At 39.4% G+C, this 11,784-nt stretch overlaps 1 protein-coding gene across 1 annotated transcript; it reads right to left on the bottom strand.

Annotated features, from left to right (window-relative positions):
- Window positions 1-1,504: 1,504 nt before the first annotated feature.
- On the bottom strand, window positions 1,505-11,547 carry LOC117337502. Its single transcript, XM_033898514.1, has 3 exons — window positions 11,366-11,547; window positions 4,347-4,725; window positions 1,505-2,045 (listed from the first exon to the last, which is right to left on the bottom strand). Exons 1-3 carry the CDS (start codon window positions 11,528-11,530, stop codon window positions 1,621-1,623), a joined length of 969 nt encoding a protein of 322 aa, XP_033754405.1. The 5' UTR covers window positions 11,531-11,547; the 3' UTR covers window positions 1,505-1,620.
- Window positions 11,548-11,784: the final 237 nt, after the last annotated feature.

Raw genomic sequence — 11,784 nt, 5'->3', positions numbered from 1 at the left:
GTAGAATACCCTACATAATAACGAAACCATAATTCAAACTCAACTTCGATTATATGGATTTGCATGAAATACGTACCAGAACAAGAAGACCAGGAGCTCCGCGTAGAAGCGTCTTCTGTTTCATCAACGACAGCCGCCCTTAAAATCTAGTTCAAATCCGGGCTACAATTGTACGTCACAATTTTAAATGAGAGTTAGACTGATTACGGAACTATAACGCATATCAACAAACATCAAGTACGGCGCATAAGTATGGGTGTCTAACACGCTCATAAGTCAAATATTGATTATGACATAATATAATTATAGAAGAAAGGTAATGAATTTCACCAGTGAGGAAAGTTTGGTAATTTCATTTAGATTGTCGCCAAAATTACAGCAATGAAGATTTTTTCATCTGTGACAGTTTTTAGTAGAGACCTCAACCTTTAAAATGACACCGAGATAATACGTCAGAATATTCCAGTTATACCCTAAGCAGTCTCGAAACTTCACAAACTGAAGATTTTCCTTTAGTCGGCCACGATACACCAAACACTCCAACACACAATTATTTATATTCCGTGGGTAAACAAATCAAGCGGTCGAGTTTCATAAACACTGATTTGGTCAAACATTTGGTCAAAATAAACTTGTTTAATGTGTCGCTTCAAGTCTCCTCTCGTTCTCCACTAGGATGCTTTCCTCGCCGATAGATATATTTGCCCCTTAGACCAGCATCTTGCAAATAAGAGCATGCTATGTAACCCGCAATGCGATTGGTTGGCTTTTATTGACCTTGCCGTCCGGAATCAATGAGATCGCGGGTTACATGAAATGTCCCCATGCTCTTCGTCAACCTGCATTTCTCGAAACCTGACCGTCAGGAAGTCGACATTAGTCACGAAAATATTGATAATGCAGGAATATTGCTGTATAGAAATGGAAAATTGACGATTCGGAATTTGGAATCAACGCGCTTATCATATAGCTTAGTTGTAAGATCTTTATGTTGATTAAATTATAAGTAAAGGTCAAGTTAAGCGGCTGAAATACGTATTGTTTTACAGGATATATCTTATCGACATGGTCAAGCGAAGCTTCTGTATTGTACATACACCAAACGCTTCACATGAATGGGCTCGAGGTGATACATTCTCATAAACTTCACAGGGTGATACAGTTGGCACGCGCTGTGACGCTATTCACAATCAGGTAGCGTCATCATTTTATGCAGCGTAGCTATGTCACAAATTGATACGTCATCAATTTCAAACTGTATTTTATGGGACATTGATGATGGCACGATAAATATTATTGTTGTTTTTTTAAAGTAAAATAATTATCAAACGTGGGTTTGTTCTATAAACAGGAATATTTTAACCATTGTGTAAGTTTAGCTGGTCAGCCAAACTCTTACACTCAGGTGAGGTATCTCTGTCCACATCCGAATTTTTATCCGTATCCTGAAACGAACACCTCAGATATTATACTGATACAATCAATGTCAATTACAGACTTAATGCTTTATCATTTATTCAAAAAATGTTAATTAAACTATTTTTACATGTTGAAATATCAAATAAACTATTATTAGTTTGGGAAAAATCAGGATTCGGTGAACAATTGTAATGCTTGCATCTAACATCTACAATGGCTTGTTGGGCATAGGCCACAGTTGGCGGCACAAAATGGGTCGGGATTAGGGATTCGTTCCCAGGTTCGTGGTATCCCGCCACAGTCCACCGGTACGGTCGACCACTCACAATCACAGCGACAGTTCTTCTCAAAGTTGGCATCGGGTGCCTGCGACATTCCCACACAAACTGCATCCAATTGATCCTGAACACTCGGCGTACTAGCTGCAACCCACCTACAGACACGTGACTGACCGGGATAACAGGTCGTGATCGGGGGCAGAGTCGTAGTAGAGATTACAGGTGTTGTTGTTGCTGCTGCTGTAGTGGTTGTAGTTGTTGTTGGAGAAGGCGTAGGTCGAGTGCCTGTTGCTCGAATGGCCACATCGGCACAGTTCACAAATGTCTCCTTATTTGTGTGACTATTTCCTGTTATAACAATCAATAACAATATCAATTAACAAATCTGTTTATTGTTATGAAATGACATGCATCTAAATGATACTGGTATTTCATCTTGTCTTTTTGCCGAGCATGCGTACTATCGGAGCGGGCTATCTGAAGAATTAATTCATGAAATAATATGTTTGGCCTGTTCTTTGTTAGTTAATTTTCAAATAAAAAAAGAAAAGACACGAGCTTTAGCGAATGTCTTTTCAAGATTTGATAATTCCTTAATGAGAGCTAGATAAACATGATAAACAACCGTTAGGTAAGATGTTTATCCTGTGACTTCTTTACCTACCGAGTTCAAATTCTCCCAAGTATCAACTAATTATGTGAGCCGAATTACTGCGCGACAAAATATAGTTCGTAATGAAGCGAAGTTTATTATCTATTTTAGATTAACCACTAATCTATACATTGTATGGTAATATATTAGTGAGATATATAATTATGATTTAATTTTGCTTGTAACAAGCATTTTTATTGGCTCAAAAAATTATGATATCATCTCATAACATTAAAAAAACAACTGTGACGTCAGCGGAGTAATCGTTGTTCACGGGAATTTGGATTTATCGATGTGTTTTTAAATATCTTTTTTTTTAAATAAATATGTTTAACTTACTGAAATGTTTTCTTATCGTTGTTAATTAAATTATAAGGGTTAACTTTAATAATTGTTTTACGTTATTGAGCAATAACACAAAAAACTGGGGTGTACTCTTTTCATAAACCGCTTCGCGGTTTATTCAGAGTACATCCCAGTTTTTTGTGTTATTGCTCAATAAAGTAAAAAAAATATTACAGTTAACCCTTAATTACCATGTGAAATATTAGTATGACAATCATTTAGTTTGTGTTTTTCTTAAAAGGACACTTGTTTAAATAACTGAGCAAAGATGACACCGCGAAGTCGAACGTCACGGGCAGAATATTAGACAAATTAGACTAATTAAATCAGGTTCAATTATCCGTACTTACCTGGAATTGGGAGATAAGCTCCCATTGTTTATAGCGATGTTCACAGTTCACTTTAAGATTTGTTCATTTAAGACACCAACACTTCAAAAAATATTTCGGAAACTGAGCTGGAGTGCTGAGCAATGTGTGTATTTTACATCTGTCAGTGTGTTTACATGAACTATCTATGCAGTATCCGTTTACGGACAAGATACATGTGTTCCAAAATGGAATCTTATATCTTGTATTTGGGATATAAATTTGCAATAAAGGTAAAAAGAAACATAAGCTGCTAGTTTCTTTATTTTTATTTGTTTATATATTTATTTATCTATTTATTTATTTTTGGTTATTTTGTTTGTGACAAATTCGTACCGAGTGACACCGACCTACCACTGTATCAGGAAGGGAAACTGGAGGCTTAGGCCTACGTTATTAAAATCAGATGCCGCGACCGTTTTATTTAAATGATTACGATTACAGACGGCGATTAAGCCATTTCGCCGTACATTTGTGATGGGTTTTTTTTATGATTCGCTCGTGGCTATGGATGTCCACTCCGTATCGAGAATCAGTGGGTGGGTAGGGCAGATTTGGTTCGTCATGATCAATGTGAATCAGATTTCCGTGTAGTCTATTTCACCATCACATTTTATTTCGTACGACTCAAACTCAAAATTTATCGACTTTTCCCTCTCACCTAGTCATGCAAAAGTTGACCCACAAAACAAAGAGTATTTAAAAGAAGTCATTGGTCAAAGGTCAGAGGTTAACCAATCAGAACACCGCGGTGTGTAAACAACAATACTAGCACACTGTTACGAATTTTATCACATGCCATATCAGTTATGAAACAAAGGTAGTTATGGGATAACATTAGTTCACATTCATAACTTTGATGTGCGAGTGCGCATGCGTGCCTGCGTGCATGTAAGTATCAATGTTTTCTGATTGTTTGTTTGCTGGGTTTATCCCCCCGTGAACAGCCAGGATAATTTATAAGGCGGGGTCTCCGGGTAGTAGTTGGTGACTACTTTACTGAAAAACATATCGGCTGGCATGTCATCCAGAGTAAGTAATAAGCGTAAACTGTTATGTACAGTTCCTGGCATTTTAACTACCCGGGAAACGCAAACCGACATGAGTAGGTTTAAGGAGGGTCGAACCACGCACCTCGGATCTCGGGTTTAAGGAGGGTCGAACCACGCACCTCGGATCTCGGATCTTCCACCGGGGCTACATGGCCGGCACACCTACCGACTGAGCTTACCAAACCAACCCAACTCCTTTCCCCCTTTCTTTGTAATTATGTAATTAACATACCTGTTTCCCACCACCATTGAAGAACACAGTGGTCACATGACAGGTCTGGGGGAAGATGGACACCTATACTGATATCATCTTTGACGTTTCCGGCAAGGTTGTATTGCGTGCCGCCATTATCGAGGGTGAGAAGATGCTGGTCAAGACAACTCTGGGTCACAGGTGTATTGTTGTCTACGGCTTCGCAAATCCGAAATTCAAACCAGCCTTTATGATTAGCGGTAATGTCGACCACGACCGGCATTACCTGTCCCTGAATGTATACAGCATTCGGAGATATGTAGCCGGTACCGTACTTTCCACCAAGCTCGTGCTCGCGTACCCCGTCATATGCGTCACCACAAGTTCCACACTTGCCGCCATTTTGTCCATGTTGCTTCTGAAATATTGACATATTGTGTACCTTATCTACGATCAATATGAAAATTGACAATTTATTTACAAAAAGTTATTGAAGATACTTAAATACGATAAAAACGTTTCCAAAAGAGAACTTTGAAGGTTTATAGTGACAATAAAGTGTTTATATTTCATTTTTTTTAATATTTCATTTTCGCAATAATGACAACACTTTCTATGAACCGTATGAGATTTACGCCTTTTCATATCAAACCGTAATGTACTTGTGTCTAGCCGATGTGAGTCCTCGGTGTTAAAATAATTATAACGTATTTCTTCCTCTCTGGCATCTGGCGTCAGAGTTTGAAAGCAATGTAGGTGAATTACCCTTTATCCTACTACAGTTAAACCCCACTAACTCAAACTCTACAGTTAAACCCCACTTACTCAAACTCTACAGTTAAACCCCACTTACTCGAACACTTCAGTTAAACCCCACTTACTCGAACTCTACAGTTAAACCCCAATTACTCAAACTCTACAGTTAAACCCCACTTACTCGAACACTTCAGTTAAACCCCACTTACTCGAACTCTACAGTTAAACCCCACTAACTCAAACTCTTCAGTTAAACCCCACTTACTCAAACTCTTCAGTTAAACCCCACTAACTCGAACTCTACAGTTAACCCTTATCAATTAGTTACCCACTACCAACTCTCGTAACCCCCTACTCAACCTACAGTAACCCCACTTATCCGAACTCTATTAACCCACTTCTCAACTCTAGTTAACCCCACTATCGAACTCAGTTAACCACTTACTAATCTACAGTTACCACTTACTCGACCTATTTAACCCCTTACTGAACCTTCAGTTAACCCCATTCTCGAACTCTAGTTAAAACCCCACTTACTAAACTCTAGTTACCCACTTACTCGAACTCTCAGTTAACCCCATATCACTTACAGTAACCCCACTACTCGAACCTTTAACCTCACTTACTCGAACTCTACGTTAAACCCACTTACTCGACTCTAGTTTAACCCACTTACTCGAACTCTCAGTTAACCTCACTTACTCGAACTCTACAGTTAAACCTCACTTACTCGAACTCTTCAGTTAAACCCCACTTACTCAAACTCTACAGTTAAACCCCACTACTCGAAACTTCAGTCAACCTCACTTACTCGAACTCTATTGTTAAACCTCACTTACTCGAACTCTACAGTTAAACCCCACTTACTCGAACTCTTCAGTTAAACCCACTTACTCAAACTCTACAGTTAAACCCCACTTACTCAAACTCTACAGTTAAACCCCACTTACTCGAACTCTACAGTTAAACCCCACTTACTCGAACTCTACAGTTAAACCCCACTTACTCGAACTCTATTGTTAAACCTCACTTACTCGAACTCTACAGTTAAACCCCACTTACTCGAACTCTACAGTTAAACCCCACTTACTCGAACTCTACAGTTAAACCCCACTTACTCAAACTCTACAGTTAAACCCCACTTACTCGAACTCTATTGTTCAACCTCACTTACTCGAACTCTACAGTTAAACCCCACTTACTCGAACTCTACAGTTAAACCCCACTTACTCGAACTCTTCAGTTAAACCCCACTTACTCAAACTCTACAGTTAAACCCCACTTACTCGAACTCTACAGTTTAACCCCACTTACTCGAACTCTACAGTTAAACCCCACTTACTCGAACTCTACAGTTAAACCTCACTTACTCGAATCTCTACAGTTAAACCCACTTACTCGAACTCTACATGTTCAACCTCACTTCCTCGAACTCTACAGTTAACCCCACTTCACTCGAAACTCTACATTTAAACCCCACTTAACTCGAACTCTCTGTTCAACCTCACATATTCGAACTACTTACAGTTTAACACCCCCACATTACTCGAAGCTCCTTACATGTTCAACCCTCACTTACTCGAACTCGTCATTGTTTCAACCTCACTTACTCGAACACTCAGTTACAACCCCACTTACTCGAACTCTTCAGTTAAACCCCACTTACTCAAACTCTACCGTTAAACCCCACTTACTCGAACCCTCTATTGTTCTCAACCTCACTTACATGTAAAACCTCACTTAACTCGAACTCTACAGTTTAAACCCCACTTCCTCGAACTCTTACAGTTAAACCCCAACTTACTCAAACTCTACATGTTCAAACCTCACTTACTCGAACTCTACAGTTAAACCCCACTTACTCGAACTCTACAGTTAAACCTCACTTACTCAAACTCTACAGTTAAACCCCACTTACTCGAACACTTCAGTTAAACCCCACTTACTCAAACTCTACTGTTAAACCCCACTTACTCGAACTCTTCAGTTTAACCCCACTTACTCAAACTCTACTGTTAAACCCCACTTACTCAAACTCTACAGTTAAACCCCACTTACTCGAACACTTCAGTTAAACCCCACTTACTCAAACTCTTCAGTTAAACCCCACTTACTCGAACTCTTCAGTTAAACCCCACTTACTCAAACTCTACAGTTAAACCCCACTTACTCGAACTCTTCAGTTAAACCCCACTAACTCGAACTCTACAGTTAAACCCCACTTACTCAAACTCTACAGTTAAACCCCACTAACTCGAACTCTACAGTTAAACCCCACTTACTCAAACTCTACAGTTAAACCCCACTAACTCGAACTCTTCAGTTAAACCCCACTTACTCGAACTCTTCAGTTAAACCCCACTTACTCGAACTCTTACAGTTAAACCCCACTTACTCAAACTCTACAGTTAAACCCCACTTACTCAAACTCTACAGTTAAACCCCACTTACTCGAACTCTTCAGTTAAACCCCACTTACTCGAACTCTTCAGTTAAACCCCACTTACTCGAACTCTACAGTTAAACCCCACTTACTCAAACTCTACAGTTAAACCCCACTTACTCGAACTCTACAGTTAAACCCCACTTACTCGAACTCTTCAGTTAAACCCCACTTACTCGAACACTTCAGTTAAACCCCACTTACTCGAACTCTACAGTTAAACCCCACTTACTCAAACTCTACTGTTAAACCCCACTTACTCGAACTCTACAGTTAAACCCCACTTACTCAAACTCTACAGTTAAACCCCACTTACTCAAACTCTACAGTTAAACCCCACTTACTCGAACTCTACAGTTAAACCCCACTTACTCGAAACTCTACAGTTAAACCCCAATTACTCGAACACTTCAGTTAAACCCCATTTACTCGAACTCTACAGTTAAACCCCACTTACTCAAACTCTACAGTTAAACACCACTTACTCGAACTCTATTGTTCAACCTCACTTACTGGAACATTTCAGTTAAACCCCACTTAGTCGAACTCTTCAGTTAAACCCCACTTACTCGAACACTTCAGTTAAACCTCACTTACTCGAACTCTTCAGTTAAACCGCACTTACTCGAACTCTTCAGTTAAACCCCACTTACTCGAACTCTTCAGTTAAACCTCATTTACTCGAACTCTTCAGTTAAACCTCACTTACTCGAACTCTTCAGTTAAACCCCACTTACTCGAACTCTTCAGTTAAACCCCACTTACTCGAACTCTTCAGTTAAACCTCACTTACTCGAACTCTACAGTTAAACCCCACTTACTCGAACTCTTCAGTTAAACCCCACTTACTCGAACTCTTCAGTTAAACCCCACTTACTCGAACTCTTCAGTTAAACCTCACTTACTCGAACTCTTCAGTTAAACCGCACTTACTCGAACTCTTCAGTTAAACCCCACTTACTCGAACCCTTCAGTTAAACCCCATTTACTCGAACTCTTCAGTTAAACCTCATTTACTCGAACTCTACAGTTAAACCTCACTTACTCAAACTCTACTGTTAAACCCCACTTACTCGAACTCTTTAGTTAAACCCCACTTACTCGAACTCTACAGTTAAACCGCACTTACTTAAAGTCTACAGTTAAACCACACTTACTCGAACTCTTCAGTTAAACCCCACTAACTCGAACTCTTTAGTTAAACCCCACTTACTCGAACTCTACAGTTAAACCCCACTTACTCGAACTCTACAGTTAAACCCCACTTACTCAAACTCTTCAGTTAAACCCCACTTACTCGAACTCTTTAGTTAAACCTCACTTACTCAAACTCTACTGTTAAACCCCACTTACTCGAACTCTACAGTTAAACCCCACTTACTCAAACTCTTCAGTTAAACCGCACTTACTGGAACTCTTCAGTTAAACCCCACTTACTCGAACTCTTCAGTTAAACCCCACTTACTCGAACTCTCCAGTTAAACCGCACTTACTTAAAGTCTACAGTTAAACCACACTTACTCGAACTCTTCAGTTAAACCCCACTAACTCGAACTCTTTAGTTAAACCCCACTTACTCGAACTCTACAGTTAAACCCCACTTATTTGAACACTTCAGTTAAACCCCACTTACTCGAACTCTACAGTTAAACCCCACTTACTCAAACTCTACAGTTAAACCCCACTTACTCGAACTCTTCAGTTAAACCCCACTTACTCGAACTCTACAGTTAAACCCCACTTACTCGAACACTTCAGTTAAACCCCACTTACTCGAACTCTACAGTTAAACCCCACTTACTCAAACTCTTCAGTTAAACCTCACTTACTCGAACTCTACAGTTAAACCCCACTTACTCGAACTCTACAGTTAAACCCCACTTACTCGAACTCTTCAGTTAAACCCCACTTACTCAAACTCTACAGTTAAACCCCACTTACTCGAACTCTATTGTTCAACCTCACTTACTGGAACACTTCAGTTAAACCCCACTTACTCAAACTCTTCAGTTAAACCCCACTTACTCGAACTCTTCAGTTAAACCTCATTTACTCGAACTCTACAGTTAAACCTCACTTACTCAAACTCTACTGTTAAACCCCACTTACTCGAACTCTTTAGTTAAACCCGACTTACTCGAACTCTACAGTTAAACCGCACTTACTTAAAGTCTACAGTTAAACCACACTTACTCGAACTCTACAGTTAAACCCCACTTACTCGAACTCTACAGTTAAACCCCACTTACTCAAACTCTTCAGTTAAACCCCACTTACTCGAACTCTTTAGTTAAACCTCACTTACTCAAACTCTACTGTTAAACCCCACTTACTCGAACTCTACAGTTAAACCCCACTTACTCAAACTCTTCAGTTAAACCGCACTTACTGGAACTCTTCAGTTAAACCCCACTTACTCGAACTCTTCAGTTAAACCCCACTTACTCGAACTCTCCAGTTAAACCGCACTTACTTAAAGTCTACAGTTAAACCACACTTACTCGAACTCTTCAGTTAAACCCCACTAACTCGAACTCTTTAGTTAAACCCCACTTACTCGAACTCTACAGTTAAACCCCACTTACTCGAACACTTCAGTTAAACCCCACTTACTCGAACTCTACAGTTAAACCCCACTTACTCAAACTCTACAGTTAAACCCCACTTACTCGAACTCTTCAGTTAAACCCCACTTACTCGAACTCTACAGTTAAACCCCACTTACTCGAACACTTCAGTTAAACCCCACTTACTCGAACTCTACAGTTAAACCCCACTTACTCAAACTCTTCAGTTAAACCTCACTTACTCGAACTCTACAGTTAAACCCCACTTACTCGAACTCTACAGTTAAACCCCACTTACTCGAACTCTTCAGTTAAACCCCACTTACTCAAACTCTACAGTTAAACCCCACTTACTCGAACTCTATTGTTCAACCTCACTTACTGGAACACTTCAGTTAAACCCCACTTACTCAAACTCTACAGTTAAACCCAACTTACTCGAACTCTATTGTTAAACCCCACTTACTCGAACTCTACAGTTAAACCCCACTTACTCGAACTCTACAGTTAAACCCAACTTACTCGAACTCTTCAGTTTAACCCCACTTACTCGAACTCTCCAGTTAAACCCCACTTACTCGAACTCTACTGTTAAACCCAACTTACTCGAACTCTATTGTTAAACCCCACTTACTCGAACTCTACAGTTAAACCCCACTTACTCGAACTCTCCAGTTAAACACCCCACTTACTCTAACTCTTCAGTTAACCACCACTTAAGTGAGCTCACATTAATCTAATTCCCCTTCTTCTTCGAACAAATTGCCTGGGCCTGTTAACTCCACCGGATATAGATACCACAGCAGAGAGATATACATTGATTAACAGCCTGAAATGCGTCTATATATGCTAACAAAGGCAGGGTGTTTTTATTTCTTATATTACTGATGTTTAGAATGTTAGCAAATATTTATGTCTCGTTGGGGCGTTCAAACATATCTTCATAATTATATAGAAACAAATTGATTTAAATAACTTTCAATTTAAAAAGTGCTCACAATTAAATGAGCCATAAAACAGAAGTAATGAACCAAAAATCACTGTTATGCTGCTAGCATTTACATTGGTATCCGTTTCAGTGATACCAATATCCGGTGTAAATTAGCCATTGGTTTTCCTTTGAGAAATGCATGACGATTAATTTCGGAATCTAATAAGTAACACTTTATCATCTCTTAGAAGTAATTACTACATGTACCTGATAACGTAGCAATGCAAAGTGTATTTTATTTCTTTGTACATATTTAATTTATCAGGTATTTTTTAACGTATTGTAATCATCCTTCACTTACCCCAGCGCCGCCACAGTTAACTTCCATATCATTGTAGTTCTTATCTTCGGAGTTATCCCCTTCTCTCCAGACCGATGACCGTTGGTAAGGCGCCTTCAGGTATCCATGACCTCGGACAAGGGTCAACACGGCCAATAAAGCCAAGATGGGGTATAAATTAGACATTTTTAAACGTCTTTGCTATCCAAGGTAAGCTAATGAATTTATAAGATGCAGCTTCGCATGTTTCCGTGATGCCTTTGACTGACGGGCAGACTTGCACCCCTATTTATCGGCGAAACATTGAAACATGATAGTCTTTGTTCTTAAATTGAAAGCAAAGTTTATTGTTGTTAAAATCGGGCAGTATAGAACGTCTCGGGTTACTTCAATTAATTTTGCATGGGGTGTCACGCAAAATCGTATTGATGAAATGGTAG

This window comes from Pecten maximus, chromosome 1, assembly GCF_902652985.1.
Source record: "Pecten maximus chromosome 1, xPecMax1.1, whole genome shotgun sequence".
NCBI lineage: Eukaryota > Metazoa > Mollusca > Bivalvia > Pectinida > Pectinidae > Pecten > Pecten maximus.
Note: the sequence above shows the minus strand (reverse complement) of the source record. Positions and strands in the feature narration are given on the sequence as shown.

Bases quoted from the DNA above. Each gene is read 5' to 3' on its own strand.
- LOC117337502 (XM_033898514.1), bottom strand. From the start codon at position 11,530: ATGTCTAATTTATACCCCATCTTGGCTTTATTGGCCGTGTTGACCCTT. The intron at 4,726-11,365 runs GTAAGTGAAGGA...TCAATATTTCAG, and splicing joins TTAACTGTGGCGGCGCTGGG to AAGCAACATGGACAAAATGG. The intron at 2,046-4,346 runs GTATGTTAATTA...TTGTTATAACAG, and splicing joins TCAATGGTGGTGGGAAACAG to GAAATAGTCACACAAATAAG.